The following is a 17,761-nucleotide window of genomic DNA, read 5'->3' on the forward strand; positions in this document are numbered from 1 at the left end:
AACCGCAGGACCACCTTCTTTCTCTGCCTTTCCTTTTCCTATGCAAGACAAAGCCACTAGCGCTCTCTCTAAATGTAATTTTGGGCCAACCGCAGGGACACCTTCTTTCTCTGCCTTTCCTTTTTCTGTGTAAGCTGAAGCCTCAAGCTGTTACTACTGGTCACAGCGGCCAGAAACCAATGGCGCCATAGAGTGCATGGCCTTCCATCACATGGGATTACTGTGAAAAAGGTGATGCCTGTGGCATATCGGATTGCTGGATAAAATCTGGCGAGTGGCTGCTGTTGCCTCCTCCTGCTACTCTACGTCCCCATTCACCCTGCTGCAAATTTAATTTGTGTGGGCAAGCACAGGGCTGCGCTGCCTTCCACGGCTCTATTTTTAAAAAGTTCAGAGTTTGGTTCGGGTTTGGGTTCTGGGTTCTGTGACGTCACCTGAATTTTTTGCAAAGTTCGCCCGAATCCGCCGAACCCGAACTTCGTTGGGTTCGCCCATCACTATTCATAAGGAGGTTTAGTGAGCAAGTTCAGAACCTTGGAGAGATCCCAGGTCAGGAATCAATGGATTGCTGGAGGGCGCAAGTTGATGGCACCCTTAAGGAACGTCCGGATGGATGGAATCTGGATTCCCTAAAATTCCATCTCGATGGATGGAATTCTAGGTAATCTATAATGGGTCCCAGATAGACCAGAGTGGCAGAAGGGTTAAGTTGGCTCTTAGCCATGTTAATAGAGAACCTGTGGAGTTGCAGTGGATCTATTGTCATCTATAGATGACTCAATGCTAGCTGTTTTGATGAAGCCTGAATCACACAGGAACGCAAAGGCAAGGCCATGAAGTGTACCACTATCACTGCCAGCACCTTTGGGAAGACACAAGGTGTGGAAGCTAGATCAAAAGGAGTGCTCTGTACTGGAAGGATCTACTTGCATAGCAGAAACAGAGATAGGGATGTGCAGATAGGCTTCAGTAAGATCTATTCAGGGAGTGCATTTTGAACCATCTGTATTTTATATAATTGTTCAAATACTTTAGATCCAGGATCGCCCTCCACTCCCCCTCCAAGATTTTGGGGACTACAAACAAAATGGAATAGAACCCCCACCCAATCTGATGTTGAGGCACCTGTTGGATAGCTCTAATGTCTGAGAGGTGCTGAATAGCCAAGTCCATAAGAAGTTTCTTAGATGGATCTCTGGAAACTGGGCACCTAAGGAAAAACCTCAGGGGAAGGGAGAGGAACTCCAAGGAGAGACCATAAGACACAGTGTCCCTGACCCATCTGACTTGGGTGATAACCTCCCATGTGGAAGCATAGAGGGACAGGCAGGGTGGGCTGGAAGTGGAATGCCATCAAATGTCATTCCACCAGTGGAAATGGACCTGCGCCTGCAGTCCATCATGTCTGGACATGCATGCGAGGTTCAGCTTCTGTGCATCTGCAGAAGCCGAATCTCGCTGCCCCAGCTAGCAGCAACAGCACCTCCTGTGGGCCCAGAGAGCATGGCACTTGTCCCATGGGTGTGAGGCACCTCTGCCACTGCTGCTGTTGGGGCCAGCTGTTGGCCACGGGGCTGGGTCCTGTGAGGTGTGGCAGCGGCTGTCAGTTCCAGCCCGGAGCTGCCAGTAGGAAAAAATGTTCTAGGGCAGGCCTGGCAAGCGGGCAGGGTGGGCAGCAGCCACCTCTGCAAGTTGCTTCTCACGCTGGCTCAGCTAGGAGACGTGCCCAGCGCCCTGCCTGCTCGAGCCACTCCACTCCCACTCTTGCTGCGGCGGTGTGACAGGCACATCTCCTCGCCGAGCCAGCACGAGAAGCAACTCGGAGAGCTGGCCGATGTAGCAGATGGACAGGAGACACACCCGACACCCTGCCTGCTGGAGCTGCCCCGCACCCACTCTGGCTGCAGCAGGCCGGCGAGTGGCCATCTCCTACATCGGCCACCTTTCCAAGCTGCTTCTCGAGCTGGCTCCACCAGGAGATGCACCTGCTGCACCACCGCAGCCAGAGTGGGACCGGGGCGGCCCGAGCAGGCCTGGCACTGGGCGCATCTCCTGGCCATCTGCTATATTGGCCACCTCTCAGAGATGGTTATCAAGTTGGCTCAGCCAGGAGATGCGCCTGTCACCTCGCCACAGCCAGAGTGGGAGCAGAGTGGCACGAGCAGGTTCTACTCTGGCTGTGGTGGGGCAGTGTTCATGTCTCATAGCTGAGCCAGTACGAGAAACAGCTTGGAGTGGTGGCTGCCATCCACCATGCCTGCCTGCCAGGCATGCCCTGGAGCATTTTTTCCTGTTGGCAGCCACCTCTCCGAGATGCGCCCAGTGCTCAGCCTGCTTCGGCCGCCCCGGACCCACTCTGGTTGTAGTGGGGCAGCAGGTGCGTCTCCTGGCCAAGCCAGCTCGAGAAGCAGCTCAGAGAGGTGTCTGCTACCCACCCGCCAGGTCTGCCCTTTAGCATTTTTTCCTGCTGGTGGCTCCGGGCTGGGACTAACAGCCGCCACTGCTGTCATGCCTTGCAGGACTCAACCCCCCGGCAGCGGCGCCCCGGTCAGTCCCTCAGAGGAGCCACCAGTGGGAAGAAATCTTCCAGGAAAAAGAGCAGCTCATTGGGGAGACTCTGGCAGGTGGGTGAAGTGGGAGCGACATCGCCTCCCCGCCTAGCTGCTATCCTTCTGGGCAGATTTCTTCCCAGGCGGAACAGCTTCTGGCCATGATTCTGTGCATGTGAAGGAAATTAAGGGGGGTGGGGCACGCGTGTGTGCATGCACACACACAGGGAATTAAAGGGCATGCACGTGGGCACACATGACCACCCCCCCAGAGTGTTTCAAAAGGGCCGCAAATGGCTGCCCTTTACTGGGGACAGGTGACCTCCTATGGAAAGGTTGGAGGTGGATTCACCTGGAATATCATGCGGGGTGACCTCCGCCACCCTAAAGGGGCTGTTTGAATTGCCTCCCATGGGCACATCTGTCCTGAAATTGGTGCTTCCTTGCTGACCTTGGTGTATCCATATTGATCTTGGCTTCTGAAAAATGTTGGGAACTGATCAGGGCTGCTCTGAATCCGCCCTTGTGAGAGAAAGTTGGAAGAACCTTCTTCCAGTCCCTGGAGTCAACAAAGATTGGGCCCAGGCCCTCCCCAAATAAGTGTTATTCCTTGAAGGGAGCAGATGCCAGACACCACTTGTGGTGTGTGTCCGCCTGCCACTGCCATAGTCACTGTATTCTCCTATTCAACACAGATGCTGCAATTGCAAACTTTGATGTCTGGAGGGTTGCATCCACTGAAAATTGAGTCATGGCGATCAATTTGGTAATGTCTTGCTGTGCTCTCAGGTCTTTTGCATGGATATGCTACTGAAGTTGATGGAGCCAAATCATGGAGAAGTGGTTGAAGGAAGAAGTGGTAGATGAAACCTAAATGGCCCAGGGTGTTGCTTGGTGGATCTGCTCCAAGCGTCTTGTCAGGCTGAAGCCATTTTAGTTGGGGTCTTTAGCCTTGCACACTTTGTGCTATTTTAAAATATATTGTTTGCTGTGGGAATTTGCAAGGGGTAATTGCATGAGGGCTGTCTATATATAGTCATAACAAATTCTTTCTAGATCATCAAAGAGTGCTTTGTCTTTGCACTCCTGCACCTGCAGGGAAGGAGATGGGAGTTTTTGCCAAGTTTGCCAGATGAAGATTGGTCAAGTAATAGACTTGGGGGTGTGGGGGCAAAGGCTTGAACTTTCAACTGGGTGGAGAAACCCTGGGACTTCACATTTTGGTTTCTCTCAGATGTGCCAACATGGCTCTGTTAATAAACTGGAACTTTGAGGAATACTTTGCCTTGGACTCTAATTTAGTTTTGGATGAACCCTGACATGTCTATCTTCTGGATGAAGGAGTTTCTCTGAATCCCCCAGCATTATGGTGGAAGAATACAAGGCTGTGAGTGGAGGGTCCATGGAACGGACAAAACCTGTGAGAGGCCTGGTGCCGCATTGAAAAAACAATGATTTGAAGTACCAATTAATGGGCCAGAAGCAGGAGAGGATCACTGGCGCTGGACTATGTCCACAAAGTTGAGAAACAGGGACCAACTCCCTCTTGGATGTCTGCTTGGCAAAAAAAAGATCCGTGTGGCTCGAGGAGGGAACCTGAGGAATGTCAAGACCTGCTGGCATTTTGGCCTTGTAGAGCAATGAGCTGAAAAGGGCCAGGTTTAAAAGCGTGGAAGAAGCTGGGGGCTCTGGGGCAAAGATCCGTCCTTTGACAGATCGATTTACAGGTGACCCGCATCCCTCAACAAGGCTGACTACTCATCCCACAAGGAGCTCTGGGAATAGAACCGTAGATTCCCACTACAGACAACTGTCCTGGCTAGATTGCCTGGCTGAGTTGAGGGATGAGGTTCTCATCCCACTTTTCTGCAATGTCCTGTCACACGGCCACCAAGACCAGAGCCTGAAAATTGGTGGGGTGCATTTGGATAAAGGGCACCTCAGTCACCACACCTGGAGGATGGGGGGAATGAATAGACAGGCATCTCAATCACCGCAGCTAAATTCAGGGGAGAGCCCATAAGTGGCACATTTAGGAGGCTGGAACAATAGGTCCAGGGTTCTGAATACCTTCTCCCCAGAGAATATTGTCAGCCAGAGTAATCTGAGTATTGTCCAGTAAGAGGAGATCCACCTTTTTGCTCTGAGGATGTTCAACGACCAGCAGGCTAGCTGCCCAAGCTAGCACAGATTGAGCACAGAGCTTCTGAAGTGCTTTGTCCTGCCTGCGCTCATCCTGCTCCATGGCTTTAGATCTAGTAGATCAGCTAGGACATTCATAATCGCTGGCATTGGCCTCCTTGGAAGTAGAGGGCTGTGGATCAGCTGAGGGATGAGACCCCAACTTGGAGTGTCTCTTGGCAGGCCTAGAAGAAGCCTCTGACATGGTGTCTTCCCTGAGAGGGAAGTAGGAAAGGGCAGAGGATATGACTCCACACATGCTCAAAGTCTCAAGCCAGCCCAATCCAGAACTGAGACTAAAATGTCCACCCAGGTATAAAATGGCGACCCTTGCCTCAGCAGTGTCCTACAAAAGGGCCACCAAACAAAGTGCTATGGGTTTGCACCCAGAGTGCCTCAGACCGGTAGAAATGGCACCCATTGAGCCGTTGGAGATTATGGTGTGAAGCCAAGATTTTGAGCAGGGATCTCCCTACAGCTCTATCTAGACAGAGAATTTGCATCAGGTGCTCACTGTGGGAGTCCACAGATCTGGGAGCAACTGGGAGGCAGTCCCAGTTAATTATTTGGGGCGCACGAGAACAAGATTGGATGTGATGTGCCGGTGCCTGGAGGCTGTTGGGGTCTGGATGGGTGTCAACAGACTCAAACTCAACCCTGATAAGACGGAGTGGCTGTGGGTTTTGCCTCCCAGGGACAATCCCATCTGTCCGTCCATCACCCTGGGGGGGGGGAATCATTGACCCCCTCAGAGAGGGTCCGCAACTTGGGTGTCCTCCTCAATCCACATAATAATAATAATAATAATAATAATAATAATAATGATGATGATGATGATGATAATAATAATAATAATAATAATAATAATAATAATAATAATAATAATAATAATAATAATGTGGTCCCAGTGGTACTTGGCACGCTGGGCGCAGTACCAAAGGATCTCATTTGAAAACCATCAGAATTGACAAAATCTCCATCTGTCAATTGCAAAAGGCCGCTTTACTGGGATCGACAAACATAATTCGCCGCTACATCACGCAGTCCTAGGTGCTTGGGAAGCGCCCGACTGGTGATGAAATACGAAATCCAGCATAGTGATTTCGTTTGCTGTGTTGTACTGACATAATAATAATAATAAGAATAAGAATAATAATAGTTTTGTATTATTAGGTGTGGCGAGGGGGGCGTCTGCCCAGGTTCGCCTGGTGCACTAGTTGCGGCCCTATTTGGACTGGGAGTCACTGCTCACAGTCACCCATGCCCTCATCACCTCAAGGCTCGACTACTGTAATGCTCTCTACATGGGGCTACCTTTGAAAAATGTTCGGAAACTTCAGATCGTGCAGAATGCAGCTGCGAGAGCAATCATGGGCTTCCCTAAGTATGCCCATGTTACACCAACACTCTGCAGTCTGCATTGGTTGCCGATCAGTTTCCAGTCACAATTCAAAGTGTTGGTTATGACCTATAAAGCCCTTCACGGCATCGGGCCAGAATATCTCTGGGACCGCCTTCTGCCGCATGAATCCCAGTGACCAGTTAGGTCCCACAGAGTTGGCCTTCTCTGGGTCCCGTCGACTAAACAATGTCATCTGGTGGGACCCAGGGGAAGAGCCTTCTCTGTAGCGGTCCCAACCCTCTGGAACCAGCTCCTCCCAGAGATCAGAATTGCCCCCACCATCCTCGCCTTTTGTAAGCTCCTTAAAACCCACGTCTGTTGTCAGGCATGGGTGAATTGAGATATTCCTTTCCCCCTAGGCCTATACAATTTATGCATGCTATGTTTGTGTGTATGTTTGGTTTTTAATATTCTAATATTTAAAATAATTTAAAAACCCTGAGTTAAAATTGAAGAAGATTCTTAGATGAGAAGCAAAACATTTTCAAAGGAAAATACCCAAGAAAGTTCAGTTACTTTATTAAAAAAAGCACCTTTAGGACTCCTATGAAATAAGCACACAACAGTGGTCCACCAGTATTATGCAAACTTTATCAGACATCCAAATACTCATCTACACAGGGACACAGACACAAATTCTTTCGATATAAAGGAATGCTACTCAAGGACCTACTGTATATTCACACTGAACTGTTATGAGATGCATATTAAGAACAATGCCTATCCATTTCTGGAGAGCAAAAAACACTTACAGGCAATGCGAACCGAAGCTTTCCGGCTTTTTGAAGTTCCTAGGAGGCTCCAGGCCACACACTGGCACCAGTAGTCTTCTGGTCCATGAAAATCCTCCACTTGCTGCCTTGTCACATTGATGTATGTTTCCCGAATCATTAAGCCTGAATATGAAAGACAGAAGAAAAATTAGCTGATATAAAATGTCCTATTCAAACATAATGCTAAGGTTAGCCAAACCCTTTCTTTTTAATTAAACAATTCCATTTTTAATCAAGGCAAAGGTTTAATGACTTTGACAATAATATATGGCTCTAAATTAAATCCTCACCACCAAGTAGGTCAGGACACAGGAGCTGAAAGTATGCGCCTGCCAAAAAAGGACTGCAGAACCATGCAATATCTGCCTTTAAAATCTTTTGCTGTCATTTCCCAATATACAAAAATAATACTTTGTTTAGCTTAAAAAAATATTGCAAAACATCATATACCATATTTTTTGGAGTATAAGACGCACCGGAGTAAAGTGATACCTCATCTTATGAACCCCTCTTCATACGAACTTTTCATGATACAAACCCATTGTTTAAGATTTTTTTGCCTCTTATTCCGAACTATTTTCACCTTATGAACCCGAGCAGTCGCTGGGATTTCCCTGAAGCTCCTCGATTCCCTTCATTTTTGCCAGTGCTGCTTTGAATCCCAGCAACAAACTCCCCCCTTCCAAACTGCATGGGGAAAAGACTCATGGAGCTCAAGAGGAGAAAGGAGTGGGGAAAATGAGCAGGACATGGTGAGCAAAAACGGGAGGGACCCATGGACCTCAAGAGGAGAAAGTGGGGGAAATGAGCAGGACAGGGTGAGCAAAAACGGGAGGGACCCATGGAGCTCAAGAGGAGAAAGGTGTGGGGAAAATGAGCAGGACAGGGTGGGCAAAAACTGGAGGGACCCATGGAGCTCAAGAAGAGAAAGGAGTGGGGAAAATGAGCAGGACATGGTGAGCAAAAACAGGAGGGACCCATGGAACTCAAGAGGAGAAAGTGGGGAAAATGAGCAGGACAGGGTGAGCAAAAATGGGAGAGACCCATGGAGCTCAAGAGGAGAAAGGTGTGGGGAAAATGAGCAGGACAGGGTGGGCAAAAATGGAGGGACTCATGGAGCTCAAGAGGAGAAAGGAGTGGGGAAAATGAGCAGGACAGGGTGGGCAAAAATGGAGGGACTCATGGAGCTGAAGAGGAGAAAGGAGTGGGGAAAATGAGCAAGACAGTGTGAGCAAAAATGGGAGGGACCCATGGAGCTCAAGAGGAGAAAGGAGTGGGGAAAATGAGCAGGACAGGGTGAGCAAAAACGGGAGGGACTCATGGAGATCAAGAGAGAAGAAAGGTGTTGGGAAAATGAGGAGAAGGAGGTGGGCAAAAATGGGAGGGACCCATGGATCTCAAGTGGAGAAAGGTGTGGGGAAAATGAGCAGGACAGGTTGGGCAAAAACTGGAGGGACCCATGGAGCTGAAGAAGAGAAAGGAGTGGGGAAAATGAGTAGGACAGGGTGGGCAAAAATGGGAGGGACCCATGGAGCGCAGGAAGAGAAAGGAGTGGGGAAAATGAGCAGGACAGGGTGGGCAAAAATGGGAGGGGCCCATGGAGCTCAAGAAGAGAAAGGAGTGGGGGAAATGAGCAGGACATGGTGAGCAAAAACGGGAGGGACCCATGGAGCTCAAGAGGAGAAAGGAGTGTGGAAAATGAGCAAGACAGGGTTAGCAAAAATGGGAGGGACCCATAGAGCTCAAGAGGAGAAAAGAGTGGGGAAAATGAGCAGGACAGGGTGAGCAAAAATGGGAGGGACTCATGGAGATCAAGAGAGGAGAAAGGTGTGGGGAAAATGAGCAGGACATGGTGAGCAAAAATGGGAGGGACCCATGGAGCTCAAGAAGAGAAAGGAGTGGGGAAAATGAGTAGGACATGGTGAGCAAAAACGGGAGGGACCCATGGAGCTCAAGAGAGGCTCTTTTCGCCTTGCTTCTTTGGGATTGCCACCTCTTGCCACCTCTCGCTGTCCCTCCCCCCACTCCGTTTGCCTCAGCTTAGTCTGCCCCACCCCCACTTCTTTTTTAAAAAGCCTTAATGTTTTGGATTTTTCTAATGGGCTTGCTAGCATTATTGGCTTTTCCATTTATTCCTATGGGAAACATTGCTTCATCTTACAAACTTTTCATCTTATGAACCTCATCCCGGAACCAATTAAGTTCGTAAGATGAGGTATTACTGTATAAGACACACCTTAGTTTTGGGGGTGGAAAATAGGGAAAAGAATCTGCTTACCAGGCATTCATCTGGCTAAGGTCCTTAGCCAGCACATTATTTTATCCCCTGGTTAGGGCAGCCTAGCCAATTTCACACTGCTGCCAGCGCGAGACAAGCCAGTTCATCTGGTGGGGCATGCCGACCACAAACCAGACCCCCAGCAGCATCCCCAGCATCACCTCCCCCTCAGGGAAGATCCGGCTTGGTTCCACTGGAACCAAAGCCTCCCAGGCGGCGGGGATTCAGAGCTCCCCCACTGGCGAAGGTATTTCTTTAAAGTTGAGGTGAGGTTTCCCTAATGTGAAGTAGAACAGAATCCATTCTGTTTCTTGTGGAGGTACCAAGGTGAATTCCCCTCAGAGCTTCCCTAAATAGCATTAAATCTCTGCAGATAACAAAGACCTTAAAAGACCCCTTCAGATAACAAAGACCTTAAAAGAAGATCTTATGGTTTCTTTTTTTATTCCTGCCACTCAGTATCATACACTATTTAAAAACCTCAATTTTTTTAAAATTTGACAACCAGCAAAGACTTTGGCAGAATCTTTGTTCCCGATGCAATGGGTATAATGTAGATACCTAAACCTTAAAATGCTATGAAATACAGAGCTATGAAAATGCTATGAAATACCGAGATGTGTCACACTTGGAATTGCAGGTAATAAAGCATACAGCAATTATATGGTTCTGCCTACACCCTATATATATATTTAATCTAAATAAATAATTTGGGGGGGGGGTGAAAACCAATGCGGGATCAGATATTGCTGAGTGAATTAACAGCACATTCAACAGATAGAATAGATTTTTTTTCTGCAACAATTATAGATATCTGGTTGGTAATTATTAACTATCTGGTTGGTGTGCTACCTGGTTGGTAATTATTAACACAAGATACATAAGGGTGCTGCAGGTATACCCCTATTTCCTCTCTGAAATATTGAAAGAAATGCAAATTGTAAATGTTCCTAAATTAATAATATTGAACATTAATTGGTTCTATTAAACCTGTAAGAAAGAGGCAAAGTATTTTGTAAGACTGCACAGATACCTCGCAAACAAGTCATCTACGTCTTATAAGATAGTTTTCCAAAGAGTGTCATGTTCATTGGTCAAACTTGATTCTCTATCATGTCTATGTCTTGTGGAAATCATTAACATTTAACAAAGATGTAGGCATCTACATCTGTGGGTAGCCAGACCAATCTTGCTTTTGCTCAGCATAAGCTCTCTGATTGAAAGCAGAGCTTACAGAAAGCATGAATGTCAAGTTTGTATAAAACAGAGACATTCCTCTATAAGAATGCAGAAATGTAAATAAACAAAACATATCAAAGCTACAGGTTCAGAAATGCTTGCTGCTTCACAAATGTCATGTCAAGGCTGCCAGTCAGAATTCAGACAAATAAAACTCAGAGTCCTTTTTTTAAGGTTCAAAGTTAATTTATCAAAATCAGAACTTGAAGCATCGAAAGCAAAGCAAAGTCTGAGGGAAAATGGCGCATTACACACATATCAAAAAACCCCTATCCACCCCCTGTTGGGCATTCTCCCAATCTCCAGTGTCCAGATGCATCAGGTGCCTCAATGTTGCTCCTCCCGTCACATTTCAGGAATTCCATCTAACGGGCTCCTCCTGGCACCTGGGAAATCGAAAGTTAACTCTCCCTCTGCACCCTTTATTTGTTTATTTATTTATTTATTAGATTTGTATGCTGCCCCTTTCCGTAGAACCCTCTCCTTGAAACTACCCCTCCCCGTCTCTATGACAACCAAGCAAAAGAATGCAGTAGCACAGCGAGGTTGACATTCGCTCGCCCCCCCCCCCTGGAAAAAAGGAACTTCAGTCCTGAAAAAGAAGAGAAAAACAAAGAACACCAATATATACATTTCATCATCAAGGCTTATCTGGGTATTTCATCCTAAAACGATCAATTTCCCTCTGGGCATTCATGTGTTTTTCATCAACCCATTCAGCATGAGACACAGGGAAATGTTTCCAAGCAACCAAATATTGGGTTTTCCCTCTGGTTTTCCTAGCATCCAACACCTCTTTAATCTCAAAATGTTGCTCACCCTCAATGAGTAACGGGGCGGGGGGATCTGGTTGCAGCGGCTGCAAATCACTTGTCCGTTCCGGATTTAGTAAGCTTACATGGAAAACCGGGTGGACTTTCCTTAGTTCTTTTGGCAATTCCAACTTCATTGCCACTGAATTCACAACCTGTACAATCGGGAAAGGTCCCACATACTTAGCTCCCAATTTCTTCGACTGTTGCGTGGTCCTCAAGAACTTAGTTGAAAGATAAACCCTATCCCCCACCCTATAATCCACTGTGGCCATCCTTTTCTTATCAGCCTGGGCCTTATGAGTATGTTGAGCCTCGTCCAGTGCCTTCCGCACTACGGGACAAGCTGCCTTAAGTTGAATTACCCAATCCTTTAAAGATGGGTTATGAGGCTCATCCAGGGGTAATTCTGGGATTGTTACAAATTCCTGTCCACTCACCAATTTAAAAAGAGTGAACCCTGTACTACTATGTAGTGAATTGTTATAAGCCACCTCTGCGAATGGTAAGAGATCATTCCAGTTATCTTGCTGATAATTCAAATAACACCTAAGGTATTGCTCTAGTATGGAGTTAGTCCTCTCACACACCCCATTGGTTTGAGGGTGATGGCTCGAACTCAGGCCCTGTTTTGTACCCAGCAATCCTAAAAACTCTTTCCAGAATTTAGAGGTAAATTGTAACAGTAACAACCCAAATTACAGTATTCCCCCCACTATCAGGCAGGTCCAATGTTCCCTCTATTTTTTTTCCGGGGTGGGCGGAAAAGTATAGTGTCTGAGCGGCAGTCCCCTTGGGACTGGGTGGCAGAGAAGTACAAATAAATAAATAAACAAACAAACAAATAAATAAATAAATATAATAAATCCCTTCTTTTTTATTAAAAGAAATTAATAATAAAACAAAACAAAACTCTATTACTATTAAAGCTAAAACAACCAGCAAATCCAAAAACTTAACTATTAATAAAAACAGGTGAGGGCTGGGGGGTTTTTTATCTGTTATTATTTAAGTGCTTTTACCATATGCTTTAAATCAAGAGTCACTTCTCTCTCTTTCCTATCATTCTCTGCCTCAATCATTTTCTCATTTCTTTTCCCCCCTCCCTTTTTTCTATCATTTCTCTCTCCCTCTCTCTTCCTTCCACTCCTCTCTCTCTCTTGCTTTCTTCCTCTCTCTCACTCTCTCTCACTTTCTTCCTTCCTCTCTCCTCTCTCACTCTTTCTTTCTTGCTCTCTCTCACTCTCTCCCTTCCTTTCTTTCCTTCTCTTCCTTCCACTTTTTTCTCTTTGTCTCTCTCTTTTCCTTCCTTCCCCTCTTCCCCTTCCTCTCCCTCTCTTTCTCCCTCTCTCCCTTTATATTTATCTCTTCCTTCCTTCCTCTCTTCCTCCCTTTCTCTCTCCCTCTTGTTCACTTTTCTCTCCCTTCCCTCCCTCCCTCCTTCTTTCCTCTCCTCTTTCCCTCCCTCTCTTTCCCTTCTTTCTCTCCACGTCTCCGCCGGGCAGCTGGCTTTGCTGACCAGCACAAGGCTCAAGCCAGCTGCCCGGGAAAGCCAGGAAGGTCCTCCTGCCCCCCCCCAGCCGAAAACACAATGGAGGTCTGCCGCCACCAGCTTGAGCCTCCCGTTGCTCCACCCCGCTTCGCCTGTCATCCTGGACCTCCATTGTGTTTTCGGGGGGGAGCAGCAGGAAAGCCCTGTGCCGACCAGGGATTTTCAAATGCGCTGCTTTCTTGCAACTCTTTCCTGGGCAGGGGGGAGGGAGGAGGCCACCCCCCCCCCAGGAAAGAGGTGCAGGAAAGCAACGTGTTTAAAAGGCACGCTGCTTTTCCAGAAAGCCGGCTTTCCTGGCCGGCACAGGGCTTTCCCGCCGCTCCCCCCCCGAAAACAGAACGGAGGATGACAGGCAGGGCGAAGTGAGGTGGAGCTACGGGAGGCTCAAGCAGGCAGCCTCCGCGCTTTTCTTTCAGCAGAAGAGGAGGAGAGGGGGAGGATTGGGCGGGCGAGAGGCAGCGCCTTCTACTGCCGGTGCCTCCCCCCCACCCCCCGCGGGCTGGCAGGGTGATGGGGAGTGCGCCCGTGGAAAAGGGTGTGCGGGGGGGTATTTTGGTGCGCGTGCGTGCTCACGTGCACAGCTTACAGGGAACGGTGGGCAGGTCCACGATAAAATCCATTTAAATTTCCTTCCAGGGTGCTCCAGGTCTCGCCACTGATTGTAACAGTCCTTGGGGACGACCTGGGGGCCGCTTTGCTGCCACACACACTGGGCAGCTTGCTACATAAGTCTCAATGTCCTTCTTCATGGAGGGCCACCAGAATTGCCTTCTCAATAAATGCAATGTTTTCAAAAAAGCAAAATGCCCAGCCACTTTGGAGTCGTTTCCCCTCTCTAGTATCAATGACCTCAGGGCTTGGGGAACATACAGGCAGGACCCAAACCAGGCCAGACCATTTTTCTTGCTGCAATCTCCCTGGTGAGACAGAAACCAGTCATCGGTTTCTAGTGCTTTTTGAAATTTGGCCACCAGGCTGTCAGGAAGCTCCATCTTCTTTGAACTCTGCAGTCGAGTAAGTGCCAGGCACGTTGTTTGTGAGGCCTGAAACATCGGTTGGATTAGTTCCAGTCTCCTGCTATTATATTGTGGCATTCTTGACAGCGCATCTGCCATGAAATTGTTTCCCCCCCCCGGTATATAGCGCAGTGAGAAATCAAACTGACTAAAATGCTGCGCCCATCTAGCTTGCTTTGGGGACAATTTCCGGGGGGGGTGTGGTGTTAAAGCTTCCAGATTTTTGTGATCGGTCCACACCTCAAAAGGTTGTTTAGCCCCTTCTAGAAAATGCCTCCAAGAGAGTAGGGCCCAACATACTGCAAACGCTTCCTTTTCCCATACAGTCCATTTCCGTTCGGCATCAGTTAACTTTCTGTACAAGGGCGTAACTGTTGCTCCTCATCCTTTTGTAACAAAACCGCACCCACAGCCACATCACTAGCATCCACTTGTACCACAAATAATCGGTTCAGATCAGGGTGTTTGACGATTGGCTCACTCGCAAAAAGTCTTTTCAACTTTTCAAAATCTGCTTGACACTCCATGGTCCATGATAATGAACGATTGGGCTTTACTTTACTGTCTCCTTTGGTTTTCAGCAGGCTGGTGATTGGCAATGCTATTTGGGAGAAAGCTGGAATAAATTGTCAATAAAAGTTAGCAAACCCCAGGAATCGTTGCAACTGTTTCCTAGTCTGTGGGGCGTCCCACTCCAAAACTGCCAGCACTTTTCCAGGATCCATTCCCACCCCTTGGTGTGATATGCGATAACCTAAGTACTCAATTTTGCTCTGGTGAAACTCGCACTTTGCCAAGTTAGCATACAATTCCGCCGCTTTCAGTTTTTTGAGAACCTCTCTGACTAGAGCTACGTGCTCTTCCAGAGTCTCTGAATACATTAGAATATCATTCAAGTAGATCCAGCACCCTTTAAACAAATGCTCATGTAGTACCTCATTGATTAGTTGCATGGAAACCCCTGGCGCCCCCTGAGGCCAAAAGGGAGCACCCTGAATTGAAAGCATCCCAGTGGAGTGTTAAACGCAGTTTTCCACTCATCTCTTTCCTTTATGTGCACCCGGTAGTACGCTTCACGTAAATCCAGTTTTGTGAAAAATTTCCCTTTCGCCAGATAGGTCAACATGTCCTTCATTATTGGTAGGGGGTACACATTATGCATGCAAATTGTATTTAGGGCACGAAATTCTACCACCATCATCAGAGAGGCATCTTTCTTTTCTCTGAACATTATAGGGGCTGCCATTTGAGGCCTCGCTGGCTGTATGAAACCCCTTGCCAAATTCTTGTCAATGAACCTGCTCACCCAATTCCACAGGGGTTAAAGAGTACATCCTGGGTTTTGGCAGTTTTGCCCCTGGCACAATGTCAATGCTACAGTCAATGCTACAGTCCGTGACCCTGTGGGGTGGCAATTTGTCAGCTTCCCTATCACTTAAAACTGTTTTCAAATCCCAATATTCTCTGAGGATTTTTTCTTCGCCTGCAATTTTCTCCACCGGGGGGGGGCTTCCTCCCCAGTTCTGCTAGCACAAAGCTCAGTTCCTCCTTCCCTTTGTAGGTGATAGTGACCTCCCCGGTACGCCAGTTAATTCTGGGGTTCCATTTCTGCAACCAGGGTAGCCCCAAAATAACTGCACTATCAGGCAAAGGACCCACAATAAATTGTATAGTCTCTTGGTGGGAGCCCATTGTCATAATGAGAGTTCCTGTCTCATGGGTGGCCGGTTTCCCCCTGCCATGGATCCATCCAATTGAGTAAAAGAAATGGGGTCCCTCAAATTTCTGAGTTTGAGGGCCAAACTCTGCCACCTCAGGGGACATTAGGTTCCTGGTACAGCCCAAATCCAAAAGGGCTAACATGCTTCCCCTTGTTCCCCCTGTTGGGTCTCTTAAAGTTAAGGGAATGTATACACAGACAGGAGGGGGACTTACCGAGAAAGCTTCTTCTGGTTCACTTTCCAGGATGTTAGGATGATCCGGAGATCCCAACTCCTCCCCTTTTGGGGGGGGGGGCGACCTCTACGGTTTCCTTTCCCACTCGGACAATCTCTGGGGATTTCTTGATCTGTTGCTCCGATTTTTTCCGCCACTAGGTGTCACCCTCGGCACAGGCTTGGCCAAGCACTCCGCAGCTCGGTGACCTACTTTCCCACAGCGGAAACACGCTGTAGATTTTGGTTTCTCTGGAAAACTCCGTGGCGTTTTCTTCAGGGGCCTCTCTACTCCCGTTGATTTCTCAGGAGGTCTATCTCTACTTCTGCCGCCAACTCAAACCATCTGCTAAAGTTTGTAGGGGTTGCTCTGGCTCTGCAGTGTTGGTAGACCTCATCATCCAACCCATCCATGAAGTATTCCATCAGAATAGTCATTGGGTACGAGCTAATGTAAGCCATCAGTTCCCTGAACTCCTGTGTTATTCGGTAACTGATCTCCCTCCCTATTTCAGGGTTTTCAGCTTTGATCTAGCTTTCCTCTTCACCTGGAGATCTTCAAAGCGCACTCTGAGGGCTGTCATAAACGGATCAAAATTCCTAAGGACGGGGTCTCTCCTCTCATGCAATGACACCATCCAATCTGCGGCTTTTGCGTCTAATGCCCGGGTCACCACTCTCACCCAGGCTGGGTCATTGGGGAACTCATCCTCATAATCTTCCATGCATTGATTCACTTGGGCCAGGAAATACCTCAACCCTGCCGGCGCTCCATCGTAATGCTGGGTGAAGGGAGGGGCGATTGGGGCCTTGCTTCTGTGGGCTCCCCCCCCCCTTTGTGGAGAGCATCTTGGAATCACAGGGCTCAGGTCTCTTGCAGGGGGAGGGCCTTGGGCGACTGCACTTTGCTGCTGTTGTCCCTGCCCCGAGGGTCCCGGCATCTGGTCCTCCTCCCCCTCTTCCTCACTTTGAACAGCCCTAAGGGGTTTCTGGCTCTTCTTTTCCACCACTGACAGGGCTTCTCTATTTCCTGACATCAATTCTGCCAACAGACTTCTTCCTGGCCGGCCACCCACTTCTCCTTACTTTTTTTTTCCCGGTGGGTCACATTAGCATCAGAATCCTTCATTAGATCTCCAAGAAGACCACTTGAGCTTACCCAGATCGACCATCGTGTGGCCCATCTGGCTGGTTCGTCTCCTCTGGGATCCGATGCTCCCTCTTTCTCCAGGATCCGGGGGGGGGGACTTTTGAGGGCAACTTCTTCTTTGGAAGATTCTCCCTCACTTTCACTTCGAGACATCTTTTGCCAATCCCTGGTAGAATGCTCTGCAGGTGTGACTGTTAAGGCTGACTTTGCTTAATATCAAGGCTGCCAGTCAGAATTCAGACAAATAAAAATCAGAGTCCTTTTTTTAAGGTTCAAAGTGAATTTATCAAAATCAGAACTTGAAGCATCGAAAGCAAAGCAAAGTCTAAGCGAAAATGGTGCGTTACACACATATCAAAAAAACCCTTTCCACCCCCTGTTGGGCATTCGCCCAATCTCCAATGTCCAGATGCATCAGGTGCCTCAATGTTGCTCCTCCCGTCACATTTCAGGAATTCCATCTAAAGGGCTCCTCCTGGCACCTGGGAAATCAAAGTTAACTCTCCTCCTGCACACTTCCCAAACCCTTTCCTTGAAACTACCCCTCCCCGTTTCTATGACAACCAAGTGAAAGAATGCAGTAGCACAGCGAAGGTTGACATGTCGGTCCTGTGGACACTTCTGCAAAATCCACATTCAAATATTCCAGCACTGCTAGATAAAAACCTTTCCAAATATTTGGCAAAAAGCATTCAAAATCTCTATAGAATGAATTCTCCAAGAGATGTATGATAAGGCTGAAAACATAATGACTGACTTCATATATTGCAGTGAACTATGGTTATTTGATTGTGACATTTTGATTCTGACTTTGCATCTGATAAAAGATCAGACATTGTGGTTTTTAAACTAACATTTATGTCTTAAATCCAACC

At 47.8% G+C, this 17,761-nt stretch overlaps 1 protein-coding gene across 1 annotated transcript in view; it reads right to left on the reverse strand.

The window, feature by feature from the left end:
- The window catches only part of UNC5D (unc-5 netrin receptor D), a 769,587-nt gene that overhangs the window by 339,965 nt on the left and 411,861 nt on the right, over positions 1-17,761 (reverse strand). Inside the window, exon 3 of the mRNA XM_070765210.1 lies at positions 6,885-7,028. Within this exon, the coding sequence (XP_070621311.1) occupies positions 6,885-7,028 (144 nt within the window). The remainder of the gene's footprint in view (positions 1-6,884; positions 7,029-17,761) is intronic.

This window comes from Erythrolamprus reginae, chromosome 12 (assembly GCF_031021105.1).
Source record: "Erythrolamprus reginae isolate rEryReg1 chromosome 12, rEryReg1.hap1, whole genome shotgun sequence".
NCBI lineage: Eukaryota > Metazoa > Chordata > Lepidosauria > Squamata > Dipsadidae > Erythrolamprus > Erythrolamprus reginae.